The sequence below is a fragment of the Nestor notabilis genome, unplaced genomic scaffold (genome assembly GCF_000696875.1).
Source record: "Nestor notabilis isolate BGI_N333 unplaced genomic scaffold, ASM69687v1 scaffold9682, whole genome shotgun sequence".
Lineage (NCBI taxonomy): Eukaryota > Metazoa > Chordata > Aves > Psittaciformes > Psittacidae > Nestor > Nestor notabilis.
The window spans coordinates 1-23,539 of record NW_009918709.1 but is presented as its reverse complement, the minus strand read 5'-3'; the positions used below and the strand labels follow the sequence as shown (position 1 = coordinate 23,539).

General features: G+C 36.5%; 1 protein-coding gene across 1 annotated transcript in view; it reads right to left on the bottom strand.

Moving 5' to 3' along the window:
- Positions 1-21,430, bottom strand: part of ESCO1 (establishment of sister chromatid cohesion N-acetyltransferase 1) — a 29,893-nt gene extending 8,463 nt beyond the window's left edge. Inside the window, exons 1-7 of the mRNA XM_010009862.1 lie at positions 21,327-21,430; positions 20,928-21,126; positions 19,051-20,413; positions 18,431-18,542; positions 17,005-17,068; positions 14,141-14,255; positions 4,904-5,035 (exon numbers count right to left, since the gene is read on the bottom strand). Coding sequence (XP_010008164.1) covers positions 4,904-5,035; positions 14,141-14,255; positions 17,005-17,068; positions 18,431-18,542; positions 19,051-20,413; positions 20,928-21,124 — 1,983 coding nt within the window. The 5' untranslated portion in view covers positions 21,125-21,126; positions 21,327-21,430. The remainder of the gene's footprint in view (positions 1-4,903; positions 5,036-14,140; positions 14,256-17,004; positions 17,069-18,430; positions 18,543-19,050; positions 20,414-20,927; positions 21,127-21,326) is intronic.
- Between the last annotated feature and the right edge of the window lie 2,109 nt (positions 21,431-23,539).

Genomic DNA, 23,539 nt, shown 5'->3' with positions numbered 1-23,539 from the left:
AGGCCAAAGGCAAGAACACCTTAGTATAGCAAGAAACAAAAGCATTATGTCTGCAATATGCTTTAAAATATTCTACTGATATGCCAGAAAAATTGCTTTTCCCTTCCTTTTAATTGACATTACTTTAGGGCACCAAGACTTATTTAGTGAATCAGATGACCAAGCACTGACAGACACTGCTTGTGACGACTAAAGAACTATCCTGGTTGTTCCCACCAGCATACATATTCTGTAAGGCCTGGAGTAAAGGAACATGATTATACCACTCCTTCCTATTACTGGAAGTCTATGCCCAACAACAGATTACCTACAGCCAGCAGCAGCAAGGCACATACAGCCTAATCACCATAGCTGAGCAGACTGGTGCTGTATTGAGTCCCACCAGTGTGCAGTAACTGTTGCAATACCCTCCTCCCCTCCATGCTACAGTGATTTATCCTGTGAGTATCTGTAATTGTTTGAGAACATAAGGCAGCTCTGCAATGCACCATACATTAATTTTTAATTTACCTCTAACTTTTTCTCCCAATTCAAGCAAGATTAAAGATAGCTTCTGCTTGCTTATTAAGGTGCAATGGCAATAGAATTACAAAAGAAAGAAATCATGAAGACATCATGAAATAGTCTGGACAGTAATTACCAGCACAGTGTGTAGTGCGTTATGATGTAGAATACAGTTCTAAGAATGGCTCCAACATTGACAGCACAGCAACTGAAACGTTCAGCCCTCAATTTCACATGAACTATCTTCTGCTTATAGTTCAAAATAATATGTGATGTAGATTTATTTTTAAAAGCATAAGTTAGAAGACACCAGACACTGCTTCCCATGCATTTCCTCATGATTTAAAAGTTCTTATCTAAGAGTAAGAAATGGGACAGCAAAGCCGGTATCTTTCCATAGATGTCAGTTCTGGCTTGTCTGTACTCCCTATTTCATAAATGAATACAAATACATGAAAATCAGTGATGTTTTTTTCTTACACAGTTTTTTTTCCTCATCAATACTGAGGCAGTAAGGAAAATGTGGTTAATGCTGTATATTTCTGTCTTCACTAAGAAAAGGATTTATGAAATTTTCCCAGTATGAAATTTTGTACACTTTTACCCTTGATAATTTGTAGCAGAGAAATGGGTCTACTGTATTTTTCTTCCTGGCTCCTTCATCAAATTACAGATATTCTACCTCTTTTTCCTATGAACATAATGAAGAGAATGAGGTTTTGACTGTAGAGCACATAAAGATCCTTCCTTGGATGTACCTACTAAATACTACTGTGTTAAAACTAAGATCCTTACAAAAGATAGCTAATGGTATGAACTTTATGTGAAATACTTCTAAGTTTTACATTGTACAGATGTACCACTTTTGGAATTAATGCAGATCATGACAAGCATGAAATCTTTCTAAGGTGACATGAAGTTCATTACCATATTCAATCCCAATATCCTATTAACCTTTGGTCCAAAGAAGGCAAATGATGCTTTCTTTTTTTTTTTTTTTTGTAATCTAAAAATTATAAGAACCTCACAGATGGGTTTGGATGCAATTACAGCAGAACAGCTATTTAAAACTTGTAAGATATTAGACATTAGCTCAAATAACAGCTTTTCAGCTCAAGATATACTTAACTAAGAGGATGAACTTGAAATACGAACACATTAACTGCATTCCCATCAGGCACCTGTAGCCACAGGCATTTCTTAATTTAAGGTTTTGGCCTTGCAACTTAAAACCATTATTAAAATAATGCCTTGCTCTTAAAAAACCCTCCAGAAATACTAAGTTGATACTCTGTGGTATCACAGAGAGGATACACAATCGATACTCTGTGCTATCACAGCTAGAGGATTTTATAAAACTAAACCATATATCCACCCCACAAAGTTATCCATCCTGCTGGAGTTGACACTTGATGTATATGTCATAACTCAATGTACACACATGCTAGAATGGCTTATTTTTTCTGGAGACTTTCAGATGTCTGAAACCAGAAGGATAGAGAGACAGAGTCCTATGCCTGTCTGCATTAGGGGACATCTCTCACATTAATCTATTCCTACTCCAGTACTATCCTTGACCACCTTACCTTCTTGCTTATTCAATTTGCATTCTTTAATTAAAAGCAAATGGCACCTTTCTGAAAACCCTTATCAGCCCTTGCCAATCTTCCATTCCCCAAACCTAAAAACCAGCACTGAACTCGCCAAACTTCCTCTTTCCACACAAGGCCTGTAATTTCCTTATTGTCCCTATTAGGCATCCACAACAAAACAACTATCCCAACACCATCTCCTTGTTAGCCTGTCCTACTTCTGGGGGCATCATGGACAGAGATCCATCTTTCTAGAGAGACAGGCCTTTAAAACGAACAACCAAAATTATATTTTGTTGAAAATAGTAACTAATTTATTATTTACATGTGAACTATCCTCTGGCTACTCAGTACTATTAAAAAACCCACAAAGCAGCTGCACGCAGGTTGGCAAGATAATAACAATCAAGCCCATTTTCACAGTTCACAGCAAGAAGCTCTAGCATGACAATGTATGCAGACATTCTTTCTGTGAGTCTGTGAAATGAATCAGCAATAGAACTACTACGCGTGTATCAAGACACACTGAAAAGGAAGAAAAACCAAGAAGAGTCTTCTCAAGTGAGACTGGGACTGCATCATATGGCATAAATAATGTGAATGACAAGAGAATGAAAAAAATCTTCTAAAAGATACATTAGAAAGGCCTCCAAATCATCAATAATGCCAAATATATTAACTACATTAAAAAAAATATAGTATCCAGAGATAGGTCACCAAGACCAGACGTTCCTGGACCAGAAAATCTAAAGAAGTTACCAAGACTTTAGCACATATTTCTTAAGCCCATGATGCTACCTGTCCAGTTAACACCTTCTATCAGAGAAAGGAAGGTACTTATAGTGCCAACACAGTAACTACATACAAATATATAGAAACCAAGTATATCACACCTCCGAGCCATCCTTCCAACAATCCCCACTAGAAACCTCCTAGCAAAACTAGGATAACTTCTGGTATTTCTAGATGACTAAGAATTAACAAATAGAGACTTGGTGTACTAATGTACTGTCAAGAAGGCTTATCTAAAATTCAAATTCTTTTGTAAGAGGAGGTGAGGATGTTTCTGTCATGGACATTACCACAATATAATCAACCAAGAACCAGTGACTATGAGTCAAATGACTAGTGTTAAAGACTTGACTATTTAGCATGGCAAAACTTATTTATCCATACAGAAAATGGTGTCAAATTGTTATGAGGGGAAAAAAAAACCTAAGAGGGGAATGTGAAGATTCATAAGAGTCCCTCCTTTGCCTCTTACTCTACATTTTATATTCCATAATAACCATCTAAATCACCACTCTATAGCTGTCTACAATGTCACAAAACACAGCCAAAGATTAGAGACAGAACTGATTACTCATTGAATTGACAATACAAATAATTTGCTTGAGTGCACATTATGTGAAGTTTTAAGAAGATGCCTAGCAACTGAGAAAACAATGAAGTTTTTCTCAAAAACATACGTAATTTTTTACATAGTTATTTACAATCAGTTTAATGCAGTCTGCTCTTTCACTTGTTACTCTAGACATACATAGAACTGACAAATTTCAGCTCTTTCAACTTCCAAGATAGCCAAACATCAATGCAGCCTCCTAACTATATGAACATGGCAGCTTTAAGTACCTACTGAACTCATCTGCCAGCTTCTGTCCAGAAGAACTAACACCATCTTCTGTTATGTTTATATCTCTGGTAATATTCAAGAACTGAAAGTACTGGGTGGGGGAGGACACGGACACAAACAGGAATAAAATGGGGAAACATATTACATGCTGCCATTATAATGTACTGCATTCCAACACACTTTCCGCTCAGTCTCACCCTACAATGTAGCTAATGTGTATCAGAAAAGACTTTTCAAGATGTCTGGATCATTCAGCAGAACTAATCATGAAGAGAAGAAATACCAGAACACTTCAGCTATGAAGATGTATCTGTGTATTTGTAAGCAGTGGAATAAAATTCAGCTTGAGATTTAAGAGTAGCCCCAACAGCCATTTGGTACCTACATGAAATGAATTGGTGGCCTCAGTTCAGTTATCCTGGAGGTCTTATCTACTCGAGTGTAGAGTACTGAAGGTAACATGTGTGATAAAGAAAATAGACTTTGTGGATTCTATTCTGGATTTCAGACATGTGAACAGGTATTTCCTAGAAGTCTTGTAACATCAGCTAGTGTGAAGTAGCTGATCTTACAATATATGTTAAATTATACAATGTTTTTCAAATCTGAGCTTTAATATGAGAGATATACTCAGATACAGCACATATAAGTACGTTATGGAATAATACTTGGGACTTTATACTTAAAGTTTACAATCACACTATAAATTCAGTGAAGTTTCAATATACTATAGAGTTGTATCAGCTGGATTCCTAGGCAGTCTCTCTTCAAGTTACTTATAATTAACAAAGAGTAATTACAAAAACAGTACAATCAGCTCTTTATCTGACTATTAAGCCAATCATTGCAAACACCAGTTGTACTGAAACCTGTATTTAGCACTTTCAGAACAGTGACATTCCTTTGTTTTCCTACTACCACCCTCACCCCCGCCCAAAATTAGGGAACTGTAACAGAAAGAATACAATAGCAATGAAACACCATTATTCTACTATATTTATACATTACATACAACCTGTCTTATATGGCTCTTAAAAACATTTTTTTCCCAAAGTGGGTTTTCTTGGCCTACTGTGATACTCATTTATTAAAACACAACATAATATGAATTGTAACTAGTACACAGCAAATAAAAGGTAATGCTTATATCTTTAAAAAGACAAGGCTTTCTTACCACATATTTTACAGCACTTATGAACTGGTTATGAAATAGCAGATGTTGGGTTTCATCCTCTGGATTTGACGCAGTGTAAAGCATCCCACAAATATTACAGGAAATAGCACCAAACCTCTTCTGTCCTGCATCCTATTTAAAAAAAATAAGAAAGAAAAGAGTATTTGTCAATTGCAAGCACAGAAAATCAGTTCAACAGAAATATAATCTAATCAGACATGTCTTGTATAACTTATCTTCTGGAAACTCAACACAGAGGCTAAAATTGAGTTAAACAGGAGAAAGAACAAGTACAGAATTTAGAATTCCAGCTTTCAAAAACCCACACAGCCTCAATCACAGAGCAAACTCTACCCAACAATAAAATTAGCTCCACCCCCATTAGTTTTGAACAAATGACTTCTCTTTTTTTAAAAAAAAAAAACAACAGAGAATTCTTCCCTCATTACCCTATTTGCAGTAAATATAATCATCTTCCACAAAGAAAATTCCCACATCCAACCTCACACTATTTAGCTTTCCCTCCAGTTCTTCCGCTGCCTTTCTTTTGGTTGTGAGTTGCTGCGAGGTGGGCCAAAGGTAAGCCATGTTCCTCAGTATTTGGAAGGATATTATTAAAATCCCCCCAAAGTTACACTGATATAATTAAGATCAGCAATACATCTACAATAGCTAACCACTGCCTTTTAGATACTTAGGAAAACCAAATATTTAAAGGCAATCAAATAGCATTATGGGGTTTGTATCCTTCTTGTCATTGAATACACCCTCAGGTCTTAAGACTTAATTGGTAACAGCTAACTACTATCTCTGACATGCTATCTTAACTGCACAAGGTTCATTAGTTTTATTTTACAGACACTGTATAGCAGCTACAATACAAACAGAAGATCATACGATTTTACTCATGACCATTTAGGTTACCCTCCTACTCTATAACCAACTATTACCAAATTAAGGGCACTACTCCATACCTACTGCTTTGCTACCTATACATTAAAAGAGTGTTATGAATTTGGAAATATGCTCCGATTAAGGAGTCAGTGCCTAATAAAGAGTGAAGTGTCAGGTGCAAAGGGTGCTTCTGCAAAGAGCAAGAAGAATACCAGTTAGAGTGAAGTCTCTAGCCAAAAAGGCATGTTTTAAAGTTACCACTTAATGCTTAAATACTTTTTTTAACTACATTTGGAAATTAAGTTTCTGTAAGCAGCAATAAATGTCACTTTTAATCTATTTTAACATATATCACAATTAACAGAGAAGCACGAAGTCACTTTATACTCTAAAATAGGATGCTATATAAGCAAAAGAAGACTTCAGGGTGTTTTTTTAAAGGAAATTGATCTGTGTGCACAAATTGATGACAGCTCAGTTCTCCGCGCAACGGCAACTTATTTCAAGCAGTCATTAGTGGAATCTAAAATGAAGATATCTGTTTCTCTCCAAGGAAAGACTAAAGGTAAAACTGGCCAGGCAAATTCAGAGTTGAACTTCTCTTTAAGAGTATACCTATGGAACTCAGCCAAAAGAAAGAAGCTGAATCTGAGAAGTCATTGCTTTAATGGTATGTCAATTTATACATTCCTACTGTATAAGAAGGAGAAACAGGAGAGCATTAATTTTCTGAAAGTAAAAGGAAAAAAACCCTCAGAGGTTAGATTTACAGTGTCAGAGTAAGATGACGCTTCTGAAGGTGTAAAAATGGAATCCAACACATTTTATTTTATCTGAAGACCTCCTTTAAAGCATAATATAGTTCAAAACAAAGTACCCAGCTGGCCCCCAAGATATATGGCATTTTAAGGACTTATACATGGAAGACGAAAAAAGTCAGATCACCAGCAAGGATGATGTATGGCAATCATCTTACTAAGATGAACTGAACTGAGCAATTCCTATCTTCAAGATGGAGAACATACCCCCTGTATATAGGGTAGGATAAGTGAAGAGGAATTCTACTTTGATGCCTGGAATATACTTCAAAAAGTAAGACATGTAAATTAAAAAATCAGCTACATAAAGCAACTCTTAAAATACTTAATACATACAAGTACTGTGGTAAAGTCCCATGAAACAATTTCTGTTCAAATGATCAAGAAGCTGAAGGTATTTCAGCTAAAGCATCTAGTTTACTACCAAAGTAGTCATCCAAAAATTCAGGGCAAGGATATCCTTAGCTCTTCCCATCTTGCCTTATAAAAACAAATGCTGTTCTGCAAGTCTCCAGGACCAGATTATTTCCCTGGAATAGTACTGCCATATTGCATTCCACACTGACTTTTTGGGATGGTATCAGTGGGCTTGGGTTTTGAGGGGCATTTTTTGTTTGGGTTTTTTCTTTTTTTTTTTTTTTTTTTTTTAAGGGTTTAACTGATATTACTATTACTAACAGGCATTCAGTTCTATCAATGGGCTATACACAGAGGTTAATATTAAAAAGCTGCTTTGTAAATTATCAGAAAACCCACACTGCAGTACCTAAAGCAATCTTTTGAACTCTGCAGCCCTAACAAATCCCGACTATATTTTTTAGCAAATACTTTACAGTATCCTGAGGGCAGTAAAGAAGATAGACCTTCTTGTGTAACTGAAGTACTATTTCAAAGCCACACAACAGGACATAATGCTTCAGAGGAAAAAAAGAAAGAAGAAAAAAAAAAAAAGGCAGCTTTGTAAATCAATGCAGACAACAACGAAAAAAACCACAGGACATGCAAAATAAAGCCAGGAATTATGAAGAATGCATCTGTGTTTTTGTAACAAAACATCTACAGATTCTGACTATTTTTAACCTGATGTCATTGCACAAGCAAACGTGGAAAGGGGATGATGCATCAAGAGGTAAAAAAATGCTCCCCTGCAAACTTAAGAACACCTTATGTACCACACGAGAGTAAATAAAAACTTTAAACTGGGATGGGAGAAGGAACTTCTTGACAAACATCACATACTGGGTATTGGAGAATAAACCATTGACTTGTCACAGCTAGAGAAAGATGTAAGAGGTTTGACTCTCAGGACTTACAGAAACGTTTTTCAGAGCAGTATTTAAGAAAACGTGGAGTGTTGCAGGCAGAAAAACGTGTTACTCTGTTTAAACCTCAATTTTCTAAATTGTAACAATAAGAAGCTTCCCAAGCAAATTCGGCAGGTGCAGATGGCAATTAAGTATTCCTGACACCTCAGGCAATCCTCAACAATACAAGCACAGATCCAACTGTTTTGAGACTAACTGTAATTGAACACAGTCACAATGTTGTCTTAATCTCCAGAAGGGTTTCTTAATTCTGTGTTAGACAGAAAGAAAAGTCTTACCAATATCTTCTTTGAGAAGGTGCATGTCTGCTGATCCTCCATATGTGGAATAAGGAGCCCTGCAAGCAAAAAAGGCATTTGGTGCCTCTGTAGGAGATGGAAGGGGCCTTTTTTTTTTTTATTTATGATTTCTCTTTTCTCTCTCTTCAGGCACAGATTAGGTCACTTTGTTCATTACCTACTGTTAGTTAGAGGAAGATTATTTTTTTCCTCTACTCTTTTCACTGAACAAAGAATAAAACCCAGCCATAGAAACAGGCAGGCTGGAAAGGAAATACAAGCAGAGCAGGAAGGAACAAACACAAAGTTTTTTGGGCTCTCCACAGAAAATGAAAAGGTCAAAGAATGCTATTTCAGTGAAAGATGCACTCAAGACAGAAGCTGATGGGTAGATCCTCTTGCTGACCAGGAGGATCAGAAGACATGACCCAACTCAGAAACAAGTTTCACTTCAAATTGAAGACTGTGGAATTAACAAAACAAACAAGAAAACCCAAACCATCCCAAACAAAAAAAATCAAAATAAAAACCCAACCCAAAAACCCCTCCATCACCAGTACCCATCTCTCTGGAATGCTATTTTAGCCAATAGATACAGATGAACTTGTAACTTTCAAAACTTTGATGTATCTAATTTTATTTAACATATTTGAAAAATTAAAATGGAGGGTCATTATCCTTCATGAAATGATATCCTCACTGGTCATTAGCTAAAGCAATATGAAAAAAAATATAAAATTAGGAAACTAATCTGCACAATGTTTACAATGGACAATCAGTCCGTTCCCAACCCATATAAATACATCATTCAAGATTATTAGACAGTGTTCCAAGGTGTACTGGTTTTAGTGGGGATAAGGCTAATTTCCTTCACAGCAGCTGTTACGCAGCTATGTTTTAGATTTGTGACCAAAACAGCATTGATAACACAGGGATGTTTTAGCTTTTGTGTTTCTCATGCTGCTGTGCCAGTGAATAGGCTGGGAGTGCACAAGAAGCTGGGAGGGGACACAGCTGGAACAACTGACCAAAAGAGTACCCCATGCCATGTGACATCATTCTGAGCAATAAAAGCTGATGGAAAGAGGAAGGGGAAGACATTTGGAGTTATCACATTTGTCTTCCCAATTGCTACTCACAATGTAATCCTGCCTTCCTGGAGATGGCTAAACACCTGCAAGCTGATGGGGAGTAGTGAAAGAATTCCTTACTTTGCTTTGCTTTACTTATTAAACTGTCTTTATCTTATCCCACGAGTTTTCTACCCCATCTTATTTGTGGGGAGTGAGCAAGCAGCTGTACGGTGGTTAGCTGCCTGTCAGGGTTGACCGGCAACACAACGTTAGTAGTCTTGGTGCCCAAATTCCTGTATCATGTCCCCAGCTAACCCTACAAAACATTTTCACCTTCAGGACAAAGGACACAGAACACAACCCATCTGAATTTGCTAGAAAAAGCTAAGTAGAAATGGGAAGGAGCAGTAAGAAAGGATGGTCGTTACTGTCCCCCTAAGAGCAGAGCTATCCCCAGGGATAAGATTTGTGTGGGAGGAAAGGAAGAGCGCCCTCAACTACCAAACTCCCTCCATAATCACTTATACAGTAACCACTCCCTTCATTTTTACTGGGATTATGAGAAAGAAAAGAGACAGTACTAATGTGAATAACAAAAGATTGCCCAAAAGCCATTCTCCAGTTCTTCAGAGAAATTGCTAACTGGACTATACCAGTTTAAGGAAGAAAACTGCAAGTATAAATGATAGCTATGCAACTTCCTTCAGGCTCATAAGAAATCACTTTTACACTTACTATTTCCCCTAAGGATTGTGTTTTAAGCTTAAACCAAAATTCTTCTTTCATATATATTACCCATTTCAGACAAACAGGAAACTATGTTCAAGTCTAACCAAAACATAAGTAAGGAAAAATACAAGTATGATATCCAAATGTGTAAACTGAATTAGTGTGCACATCACTTCCACATATAACACCAACTCAAACCTCAGAATCAAAGGCATATTACATCAAGCAATCCTGATCCATGCATTTGCTGATACTTATAAAGATGAGCTACATATAACCTTGTTTGCTTGCATCCAGACATTAACTCAGATGTCCAAAAGGGCAGAAAAGTCTCTGTAACTCTATACTATATTTTTATCACTTTAGTGATTTGTTTTCACTGCTCTTTCTTTTCACACATTCTTTCCTAAAATCAATGAGTATAATTTTCAAGACTAGCTTAATTTTCAAAAGAACACATCTCCTTAGTAGGATAAAATGGAAGAAGTAACCCTGTACTTCAGAAATCATTATATAGAACATTCCTTTGTAGCATTAATACTTTTATCAATTCCTATTCTTCTAGTCAAGATTTTGTCCTCGATCTACAGGCAAGCAGAATTTTTACAAGAAGCAAACAAACGACTTGCCTTGTCCTGGATGTAAGGCATACCTCGCCTTATGAAAACTGAAAACAGATGCTTTGCACATTTGTATGTCTTTTCATTTCAGAAGTTAAAGGAACAGATGATTTCATATTCAAGTTCTCATATTAGCACATCAGATTCAAGTACTTGGAAAGTAAAGAACAATTTTAATGCATTACTCTGAAGCTTCCAATATGAAGCTTCACATAACTTGTCAACCTACCAACTGTGTATTTAAATGACATATAAGAGGGTACAATTCACAAATATTCAGAACAGACTACTTCTCTAAACACTAAGTCGTGGATTTAGAACATAACATATTATTTTAGCCTCAATCTTTGTTCTTTGCTCCAGAAAAACAGATCATACTTCCCTTGGTCTGAACCTAAATCCTTGCACATTACTTAGACCACCATTCTTTCCTGTCACTGTTTGTTTTATGAAGTTTGTTGCAGCATTAGATTACTTTCTGTTTTCAGCTGAAGTTCTATGCTCTGAAGAGACTTGCTTTTTAAGATGTGTGACAGTATGCAAATCTGAAGAAAACAGAAGCAACTCATCATTTGTCTTAGTTATACCTCTACAAAATGAATGTTTGAAACCTGCTCAGGTAACTAGATGATGTGTACCAAGAAAAAGAGAACGGTGCAAGTACAGCTACTAAATATTTCTTCTACAAACAGAAGATGTATTATTTTTTCTGTTATAGTCAAATAGCCTTAAAGCTTGCTAAAGATTGTATTACTTACGATAAATAGAAAATGAATCTATTCACTATAGCAATCATACGGGAGAAGGGTGATATAATACACCTTTAAGGATTACATATTAAAAAATTAAGCACCTTATGGAAAACAAAGACTAATTTTACCGTAAGACCTCTCTAAATATAGCTCAGGAAGTGGAAAGGTTAGAATACAGACAATATTGTAACACCCCAGACTCTGAGCTTCAGATACCATAAAGACAATTAAAAAGGACAGATGTCAAACTTAAATACAAAAGACAAGAAAAATTCAGTAGCAAAAAAACCCAGCAAAACAAAGATAGTGTATCATGTGGTGAGTCAAACTAAGCCCTACTAGTTTTTCTGCTTCAGTTATGAAAAAGAAAATGAATTGTGTACATATATAAAAATAGACTGGCTTGACAGACCTCCATAAGAATCAGATCTCACAGTAAGGAGCCCAAAATTTCACCTTTCAAGTGTAACAAGTGTAACAAAGAGGAAGTTAAATGTTCCTTGCTAAGAATAAAAGCATGATTTCCCACCTTTGCTCAAGGCAAAGAATAACAAAACTGCCGCTCTTAATACAACATGCCAGAAATTGAAATAAAAATTATTTCTAGCTATTAACTCTAAAAATTTTTTACAGACACTACAGATGTTCATTTAAGAGATTCGACTGTGTAGTACGACTGCTCTCTGTATAGAAGGAATTTCAACCTGAACTGCTTTTAAAACAGATTAATCTTTAATCTGTTCTTCAGAGGATCATTACTATTAATTACAAAATGTATGTTATTTTATTATATGCATTTAATCCCCAATCTTTTAAGTATTTGTACCAGCAAAGTCTGGTACTCTAAAAGTCAATTTAGCAATTCTTCCCCTGCAGAAGCTAGAACAAATCACTCTAGACATAACTACGTCTCGTCTCCACAGCAACTAATGTTAAGAACAGTATTTTACAAAACAGGTTAACAAATATTTGGGTTTCTCTGTATATTTTGACTATCTTAAAAGCAGCTTTCCCCCAGGTAAAAGAATAACCAAGCAATACTGTACCTAATGCTTTCTTGGTAAAGTGAACTACAGGCATTACCAAAATGCTCTTTCATTTCAACAAAACTTTGAACTCAACGCAATCCAAGTGAACTACACTTGTATGAAGTGCTGAAATACATTAGATATTATGAAGCTCTTACTTTCACATTTAAAAATTAAATCCAGTGCTTACTTGCAGCTTCCAGAAATACACACTGAAAACAAGAAACTAAGTCTCTCCCCTTTTCCCTAGTGTTCCTCATTGATGACCCATTGTTTATATTCTAAAATTTTGCTAGATAAATAATTTAAAAACTTTCACTGATTAATATCTGGGAGCGTGTGTGTGTGGAATCTTGCTCTAATAATTTGGGCTGAACACAGAATACTAACAACATAGTCAATAAGTTGCAAAACATCATTTTGTATCAATACTGTAGGGGAAAACTACACAACCTCTCTTCAGTCGCTAAACAGAAAGTTACGCATTTCTTCTTGTCAAAGATCCTAGCAACTCCTCAGTTAAGTTCTACTACTGTATCAGCAAAAATTGTCAGCTTTACTGAAATGAAAAGGAATATTCTTATCGTCCTTTTAATATAGTGAAGATACTTAATCATGCAGTTTAACTCAGCTGGTAAAATGAATTTCAAAGAAGCAATAGCTGAAATACTTCTTAATGTTGGACACAGTTCATGCATCATCCCATGACTGGGCATTCCAAGTGCCTAGATTTGTATAATTTTAGGCAAATCAAGGGTATGTTTATCAATTCAATTCTCAGAAGCTCTGATTTTAAAATATTTCAGTATGGATATGAGAGTGTTCAGAATTCACCTGGTTCTATTTCAGTTAATATTTTCATGTCTATAATCCATGTATTACATGAAAAAAAATGCACTATAGCAAGACCATCAGTTATATATATGAGGGGGGTAATTTTGTAAGAAGCTTACTAGAGTCCTCTTTCCCTAATGACCTGGATTCCTCCCACTTTGTAGCTCCCCAGCTCCCGCCTTTCATTTCTCAAGGATTACCTGATGTGTGGATTATTAAAAAGACAAAAAGAAACACAACCAAAAACTCCAACTGTTTCACTATCAAGTCGCATGATTCTACAAGATAGAAAAATGATTGTGTGTCAATCTTTCTTCTTGTTTTGCATTTTCTTGTTTTAAAAGAGATACCTGCACATTTGGTAGCTAATAATAAAAAAGGTAAGAACAAGTAATCAAACCAGTATTGCTGCTTCAATCTTATGGTGAAAATGAGCGGATCTACATGAAAATCTTTAAGGTTGTCTCAGAACAACAGACATTTGGTTGATGCAGGAATAAATACATTGATATTAATTTTGCACACAATCTGTCAGGTGACCTTCTCCTATAATTCTGAAATTTTAAGGAACAGATTTTGCGTGTACGTAAAAGGCAAATTCATTCTCCCCAAAACAACTGCATGTTTACTGAATTCTATTCTATTAAAAAACCCAAGGAATTTGGTTTAACAAGAATCAACTTTAAACATTAAGTCTGCCTGCCACCATTTTTTCATCAACACTGCATGAATCTAGTATAGGTAGGTTCTCCTTTCACAAATCATTTATAATGGTAATAGCTGTATACGTAATGATTTTTAGGCAAGTTCATAAAAACACAGCACTGCAAATTCTAAAGTAATTTATTTGAGAAGCTTTAAGCCTTACTGAAAGGGTATTACTTACTATGATCAGCTGCTTGTCAACATCTTTTCCTGCTTCTTTTAGCTTCTGAATATGTTCCTCAGATGGTAAGAAGTTGCTGCATTTTGATGCTAATGAAGGATTTGACAATGGAACCCTTGAAATACAAATATATTTCATGTTAAAAAAGGGACTGCTTATACATGTCATCCTAGATACTGTAATTAGTACAACCAAACTTTAACAAGATGCAAATCCAAGTTAACACAGTCCTATATATTCTAAGTGGTAATTCAAATTAAAAAATAAGGAAATAAAAAGATTAACCAAAAATACAGTTTGTGACTAGCCTAAATACAAGTGATGTTTTTTAATGGAAAAAAGAAAAAAATAAGAATTATAATCAAGTGGGGTAGGTTAGTCACAACCATTAACACAAGCATTTAACTGAAGCATTTTCAGAGCATGACTGATGGTCCCTAACACCATACACTTCCTACGTAAGGTTTAGTTCTCTAGTTTAAGGTATCATATACCAGGCTACTGCTAAATTAGCAGACCATGTAAATATTCCCACAAATGTAAGTGGGCAATATAAAACAGATTTCATAAATCTCTCAAATTCAACTGAAACTTATTCTCTTCTAATGGCTGGTAGTAAAGGAAGGGAGAGAAGAGGATCCAAGGAAGAAATGGCTGGATATCCCTAGAATTTCTCTCTCTGAGTTTAAGTTTCCCCTTTTCACGACTGAAACACTAGAAAACACTATAATACACCAACAATAAAATTATTCTATGAACTTGCTACTATATTCAGGGGAATTTAAAAAAAACAAAAACAAACAAAACCCCAACAAACCTTAATTCCAGGTTTGAATAAAATTTATGAAGATCACTGAAGGAAAATACACACAAGAATACATGTACTTCAACTAGGTTGTACGTATTTTCTTTTCTGAGCAAACTGAGGACATGGGCCCAAACACTTAATTGTAGCAGCCACTGCAGTACACGTAGCAGGTTAATTCAGTGAGCTTTTTCAAAAATAAAACCTCTTGACAGACATTTCTAAAATAGCATTTTTTTGTGCTAAATCAGAGCTGATTTTTTATTCCTGTCATGGGCCCCAAAATTTGCAGTAAGTAGCTACTTCATGGTTTGCCTTTTCTTGCTGCAACCTCTTCTTACAAAGCCCTAAACAGAGCTACTTTGGATATGCACATTACTGTGTGTTATGGCAGGAGTACAACAGAAAGAATAATGCCTTAAATCCTGGGTAGCATATGGAAAGCAGGGTAAGAAAGCTCTCACAAGAAAAATACTTATCAAAATAATAGCAAAGCAGTAGGGATTGTTCAGCTAATAAATTTGAGTAGATACCATAAAGCTATTTGGCAGTTGAGAATAAACATATGAAAAGCCAAAGTTATTGAAGTTATTGTAATGCTTATTGAAAAATCTAAAAAGATTCATTTAACTCATTTTCAATCTGCCTTACCACCCATCTTCTGTGAAATTCCATAGTAGTAGAGTTTTTCAAAATGTACAAAAGGGCTGGTTAGTCAGAATTACTAATTTGGCCTCAGACAGATGTACTAAAAACGAAGTGCATCATTTCTTCTTGTCTCCATTATGAATATAAAAAACAGTATCAATATACCAACCACTGTGCCAACTATGTTGCTGTTCAAGGTATCGGGTACAAAGAAATTATTGTCTTTAGCTTGTAATTGGCTAAAACCAGAGACTATGCCAGAATTATTAAAAAACTGCAACAGTCAATGTGATCAAGGATAAAATGCAAATCTGAACTATTAGTAGTAGTAAGAACAATTTAGTTAGTGCTAATAAGAAACATTTTTTTTATATGGCTGCTGACACCTTCATCTCACAGCAATCACAAAACAATCCTAAATGAAATCCCCTCTTCCCCACCTAAAAAGGTTTCATATATACAAAGATTCCCATAACTTAAGCACTATAGAACTCTTCCAGAAGTTAAATAATTCAGTGAGTGAAAATCATGTGGTAAATCCTTCCCATAATCTCTGCTTATCATACGATTTAAGGAAGATTAGGAATGTTCTTCCAACACTGTTAAATTCTACTTTTTAAAATACATGTGCAGTTACAAATATCTTGCTTAATAATTTTCTTAACAAAATAGAAACATTCCTTGATAACTGGGTAAATTGAAAGTCTATTCTTATAAAGGACAAGTCACTTATTTGAAGCTGAAAGGTGAGGGTGGGGAACAATAGACCAGTGTCCTGGGTTCAGCTGTAGCAGTCATTTTTTCTCCTTCTTAGTAGCTGGTGCAGTGCTGTGTTTTTGACTCTCAGCCTGGGAACAACGCTGGTAACACCGATGGTTTTAGTTGTTGCTCAGTAATGTTTACTCTGACCAAGGACTTTCTCAGTCTCATGCTCTGCCAGGGAGGAGGGGAAGCCAGGAGGAAGCAGAGACAGGACACCTGACCCAAACTGGCCAAAGGGGTATTCCATACCACAGCACGTCATGCCCAGTATATAAACTGGGGGGAGTTACCTGGAAGGCCCAGATCGCTGCTCGGGGCGGGCTGGGTATCTGTTGGCAGCAGGTGGTGAGCGGTTGTGTCCTCTCCCCTTGTTATTCCTCTTATCATTAGTATTGGTAGCAGTAGTGGTTTGTATTATACCTTAGTTACTGGAGTGCTCTTATCTCAACCCGTGGGAGTTACATTCCTCCGATTCTCCTCCCCATCCCTTGGAAGCGGGGGGAGGAAATGGGGAATGGGGGGGAGTGAGCGAGCAGCTTCCGAGTTGCCGGCTGGGCTTGAACCATGACAAACAGTTAAGTCTTAGAATAAACTCTTTCATAACTCTATAGAACATTACTGCAATTTCATAACATATGAAATGCTATACCTGCTCTCAGCTTCAGAAGTTTCATTTGTCAGCGAAGCTTGTGTCAACTGCTTGGGAGCCAAACCTACAATTAACCAAAGATTCTAACTTTATTAATGAAGTTTTTATTTGCAAAGGAAATTTAAGCTACACAACGAGTTATCTGCAAAAACAGACAAGACAATGCTGCAATTTGTTCATGGTCAATAAAAAAAGCTGCAACTTTGAGGCAGTATTCAGGTGTTCCTCTTTAAAAAAATAGGTAGTTTTCCTCAACATTTCCACAGCAATTCTGCAGAGCAGTTTGCCAGTAACTAAACAAGCCAGTGAAACAACACAGTAGTTTAAATCTGGTTATACCAACACCCATATAAAAAGTTCTATGTATAGTATAAGAATCCTAAATGTATAGTATGCCCCCATCTAATGCATGCTCTATAACACTCAAGGAAAAGAAACAATCAAGAATAGTGAAAATAAGAAAAAAAAATTATATTCTCTAACAGTATAATTATTTTGCCCTTCAAAAATACCCTACAATGTCAGGGAAAAAAACCCCACAACTATTTAGAAAAGCTGAAGAGTAAAACAGTCAACTCAAAATCAAGTTCAGATTAAAAAAACCCAAAAGCAAAGAAACAACAAAAAGCAACAAAAAAAAAATAAAAATAAAGTGAACCAAACTCAAACCAACCAAAACCCCCAACAAAACAAAACCCCAAAGCAAAAGGATGCAATATCAAAATATTAAAAGAAGTTAATGAAGAGCTATATTAGGGATCAATCAATAATATTTCTTCATCAAATGTACTTCAGTCAAAATATTCACATTACACTCAAGACAAGGTTTGACAAACTGCATTCACAGGCTGATAAATGAAGACTATGAAATAAAAACAGAAGAGTGATTACTCAGTGAACAATGTGGTCAAGATCAAGTAGAACAATTCAGGAGAAAGTGTGATAATTATCCAAAGGAAGCTGTAACCAACAGAGAATCCTTAACAGAAACCAGTATGACAAAAGAACCCAATCGAAATATGGAAGTTTCGATACTTTATTACATGGAAAAGGGAAAGTATTGGTTTGGGGGTTTCCTGTTTGTTTTAAAAGTTGTAACTTCACCTTTCCTCCAGTGGAGCGTATTTAAGCCTTAAAATATTAATGCATAAAGCACAAAGAGGCACTGAAAGAGGAGCTGGGTAGAAAAACAGCCATCTCTCTCTCCTACTACACAGTCCATAGATAAAAGGACATTTTGCTGCTAGTAAAGTGGCCATGGGCGTGACACACAAAGAAATACAAAAGCCTTGGTCAAACAGTCCCAATCTCAGTTTAGTTCTGCACCTTAAATAGCTCATTCTGCGAAACACTCCTCTGAAAGGAAGACCTATGCTTCCCATGTAACTGGTCAGAAGAAGAGAAAAAGTTAATAGTAACTAATTACCTTGAGGTTCACTTTCTCCGGGTTCTTTTTTTAATTGTTTTGGTGGTTTAGTTGCTGTAACATACTTCACTGGAGAACTTTCTGGACTTGATTCCAAATGTAATCGGAAGGTCTAAACAAAACAGAACAAATCTGAACTAATTAATGCCTTTAACCTATGAACAAAGTCAAGTTTCATCTTATGTATAAACTTGTAAAATACTTCGTATAGAACACCTTTGCCCTGGAATCTTAGATTTTAAGAGAAGCTCATTCAGATAGAGTACACTTTTTTCCTCCATGCATTTCTTTTAATACACCTATTCACAACAGCTATGTGAGCTTAAGTCATCAAAAAGTGTCCATATGAATTTGTACAAACTCTGGCTCCAGCCAGAGATTTTAGTGATGCACACTTAGTGAAATACAGAACTTAGGAGGGTGGAACAGATTAATTTTCCAGCTTGCAATCATCCCATCTGTGACAACACACCAGTAAAGGATCTTTAATAAATTTGAAAATTTTAAGCTCCTGTAAAAGAAAGTCATTGTTAAAACAAACTTTCTGAGCATGGCATTCTCAGAAAACAGAACAGATTTAGAACACCCTCCCACCATATACCATAATTAAAATGACTTACCTCATCCGGCCTTGGTTCACACAAATGTTTTGTCAAATTATGCAACAAACCATTTTCTGCACCTCTCTTTGTGGGCTGTTTTATTTCTAACGTCATTTCTTTAGCTCCAGCTCTTTCAGATGAAGGATCTGATTTCTCCTGCACACAGGTTGCACTTTCATTCTCAGAGAGTCTTGTTATTGACAGCTTGCCTTGTGCTTTCGAAAGCTCTGCTTCTGTAGCTATTTGACTTGCCTCTGAAACTTCAGGGTAATCCTTTAACAAAGAAACCTTGGTGGCATTTGCAGAATTGAAGTTACTTTGCTTCATGTTACTAGCTTTCAGTAATTTAATTTTGGTCCATTTAGAGTTTTTGTTTGAGGAGTTACTTCTACCATTCAGAGTACATTTGACAGGCATTCCTTTTTTGCTAGGGAAAAACCGTTTGCATTGAGTACTTTGACTAGGTTCTGTCTGAGTAAGCATTTCACTTTGTTGAAGCTGTATGTCGGCATGCTTTTCTTCTGTTCTGCTGTTCTTGGCATTAGGGGAATCTTTTTTCACCTCCACTGTATCTGACTCAATCTCACCAGCGATTTCTTCACAGAGTTCAAGGATGCTTACCCTTTTGGATTTTGCATCGTTCTCTGGTGGATCAGCCACATTTGTTTCACTTACAGAGGACTGTGAAATCTTTTTTGGCTTTGTACCGCTTTTTATGTTCTGATGCATTTGTTGCTTTTCCTTAGTTACTGCCTTGGAATTTGGTTTAAGAGACTCTGCTTCCACTTTCTTTGCGTTGCTAGGAATAGGAGATACAGGGCCCGTTTGGTCCTTCTTAACTTCCTCCAGACTTTCATCAGGACATAATGAGGACCCTTTAAGGTTTTGTTGAAAGCTGTTGGAATTACCATTTTTATTGTCTGCTTTGCTTTTTTTCTCTTTCAGAGAGCTGGTCACTTCTACGTGTATTTCTTTATCCTCTTTTGTATTGTTTGGCTTTGTTTTTTTGTTTTTCTGCTCCGTTTTCTCAGACTTAAGGGCTTTTGCTGCAACACTGTGGGTGTGTCTTTTTGCCTGGCTGCTCTGTTTAGCTTCCAAAGCTTTTTCTTCTTTAACTTCTCTGTTGCGCAGGGATCTTGCTGGTACATGTACATGTGTTAACTGCTGAAGTCTCTGTGATCTCCTCATTACTGGCTCATCTGGCGCAATTATGCATTTTGACTTAGGAATTTCTTGCACAGATTTTTTCTGGCATACCTCCTTATTTTTTGTAGATTTAGGATGCTGTTGGATCTTTTTGTCAGGTGTAGTTTTATTGTTCGAGTTCAGTGCTGAAGACCTTGTAGTCATGCGCGTTCCTAGTTCAGGTTCACTGGTGTCACTGAAAGATTCAAATAATTATTTTCTAGCATCCAGAAAGTAGAATTTGTCATAAGACATAATTTGTCATAAGACATAATACTTTTAGAAGGATTATCTCTAGAATCAGTCTAAAAAAACTTCACTTCCATCTGGTTGCTCTTAAGTGGAGTACTTAATGTTTTTTATGCACGGCAAGCCTGAACTATGAACCTCAGATGAATGCTTTTCAACAACCCCCCAGTTTGTAATTGTTGATACCTGTGGCTTTCAGATGAAGTATTAACTTATATAGTATTAGATTTATTTTTGCTTCAGAAACTTTTTTGGAGGAAATCTTTCTGGATTTCCACTCTTTTCCAGAGAAAGATCCTGTAGCAGGTAACATACTTAATGACTTAAGGCTGATCTTCCCAAAGCACTATTTAACTACTTAGCTGCATCTTTAACTCAAATTAATTCTGCTTAGATTGATTCTGACCTCATTTAGTCTATGAAGATAACTTAGGACAATTACTTATTTTTTTGCCACTAACCTGTTTGATTTGACAGAGGTTTTGAGTACAGTTTTCTCCTGCACCGCACATCGATTATGCTTTGATTTATTTGAAACATGTTTTGTATCTGACACCTCCTTTTCCTTCTTCGACGATGATGGTTTGCTGTTCTTGTCCAGCTTCGGACGTTTAGCGGAAGGCTCTACTAACATAGACTTCCTTTTCTGAGCTGCCATTTCTGTAAAACACGATAATTGATTCAGCTTTTAGAGTCTTTGTCAACTGCTGTTACAGTGTCAGCTAATATAACAGAAGATTTGCCCATTTTACAAAACAAAGTAACTGATACTCTTTCTTTTAAAGGCAGATCATGCTAACTGTGATCAGGTAGCAAATCATCATAGCAATCTCAAATCAAATCACATTTATTTTACTTACAGGTTTCTACAAGAGGCAATCGATGTTTAGGCCAAGGTAACTTATCAAGGTGTGCCAAGAGCATTCCTTATGTATATGCTTACGAACAGGACGTTTCATGCCACCTATGAAGAATATAACACATTCATGCAGTAAGCACTTTTTTAACTTCCTCCTCAGACTATGAATTTGGCCTTCCCACCCTCTTCCATCCCTTCAAACAACGCTTAGCTTTAAAGTTTCTTTGATAATCAATTAAAAAAAAAAAAAAACAAAACACCACAACAAAAAAACTGCAGATAATGGTACCATCTGAAAGGAAGTTTCTCAGCCTTTTGCATTTTTTCCAGCAAATAGTATGCTGCTCTCCTTCACAGCCCACAAAAAAGTGAGCCTGCTATCAATCCTGTGCCTCACAGCAACTGTGAATAAATTCATTAGACTCTATTAAGTTTTGTGGTTGCTACTACAGAACTTCATAGACATCAGCAACCACCTATAACTGTTCCTTCTAATATGACTTAAGCTACAAATCAATTGCAGGAAGCCTAGAAAAAACAGCATTATTTGAGACATCTGCCTTGGGCAGCTAAAGATAATGTCTTCATGAGAACTGAAACGATGTTAATGGTGTACAACAGTCTGAAAACTAACATAAAACCTCAGTAAAAAGTCTTCACAGGTTTGGTTTCACAGCTATTTGTGCCTCCCAAAACTCTTAAGTTCTCTTATTCAAAGAGACTGGTTTTGTATTATGCCATAAGTAGTAATAGTTCAGCAAAGTTTCACTAATATCTTTTTAAGTTTACTGGAAGACTCAGTGCTCCCAACTTCCATATCACCTTTTTAGGTCAAGAATTATCTATTAACTTTTGCTACTGACAGACTGACAAAGAAATATGTCTGTAACAAAATTATATTACTTTTCAAACCTTACCTAATCCACTGTTACATTTGACAGATTTGAAGGTCAAACAGGAACTTTAAGTTACCAGCTGTGTAACACAGACCAGATACTTTCATTTCATTACAACTACAGTAAGCCTTTCAGTACTGACAGATGCATGTCTTTCTCTAACAATCTGAAAGATACTTACATTAAGCTCCATTTAATAGTTATTCATTATCCAAAAGGAAAGAGCTGCACTTTCTTTTCTTCAGACTTTAAATTGTCCTTAACCTCATTTTCACTAATCTGCTCTTTTATGAAGATCCTGCTAACCATGCAAGACAGATAATGTTCAAATTCCAGACACCAGTGCTGTCTCCTGACTTTCTCCTTTAAAGAAGCTGCATGACCAGTGACTCATATTTGAGATATGTTTCTTCACTCTATCCAGGGAAGAAATCTCTAATAGCACTTTTAATGGTGTTACTTCCATGCCTCTCCCTACGGAGCAGGTAACAGAATTTGCAAGCCTTACTTCCAATAGCTCATGAGCTCCATGACATTTAGCAAGCCTAAGGGTTTCTACTAGTCAAAGTTTATCCATCAGAGCTGCGGTACAGCCACTCACTCTGAAAATAACAGCTCTAGTTGCTGAGTAAGTCTTTGGTCTTAGAGTCTCCTAGTTTAGAGCAGTTTATGTTGACTTTCAGAATTTGAGAACACCACGACACATACTGTATACACCTAGAACTTCTTGGGGTTTTTTAGGTATAAACGGACATCACTGTTAGCCACATGACATGGCATACTCAGGAAAGACTTTCAAGTACAAAACAACATACAATCCTTCCCTTTCAGGTATTGCTGCTTAGGACGCTGACAAATGCACTCTCCTCCTACAAAGAGAACTACCTGGTTATTACTGATTTTTTTCCTACTATTACTTTGCACAGCAAAGCAAGGACTTTTCCAGACATTCAAGTACTGGCAGCTTCTATGAGTAAGTCCCCTCTAGTAAAAGCAAAATTATGGAAAGAAGGGAAGACGCGGAAGAACAAACTACACACCAATCAAAGGCTTTGGTGCAAGAAGTAGAGGAAAAACAGGAAAACACAACTCCCACACCCTCAAGTCCTTAAAGCAGAGTCGAGCCCTCAGCCTCTGCTAAGGCTGCAGGCCCACCTGCTGGACAGGGCGCTCGGGTCTCACGCTGAGCCTTCCCCGCCGACTGCCACGCCAGAACCTCGCAGCCCCCCGGGCTTTAACTGCCGCCTGAGACCCCACGACGGAACTCGGAGGCAGGCAGAAAAGGGAAGGCCTCCAAGCGTGGCCCAGTGTCATCCGC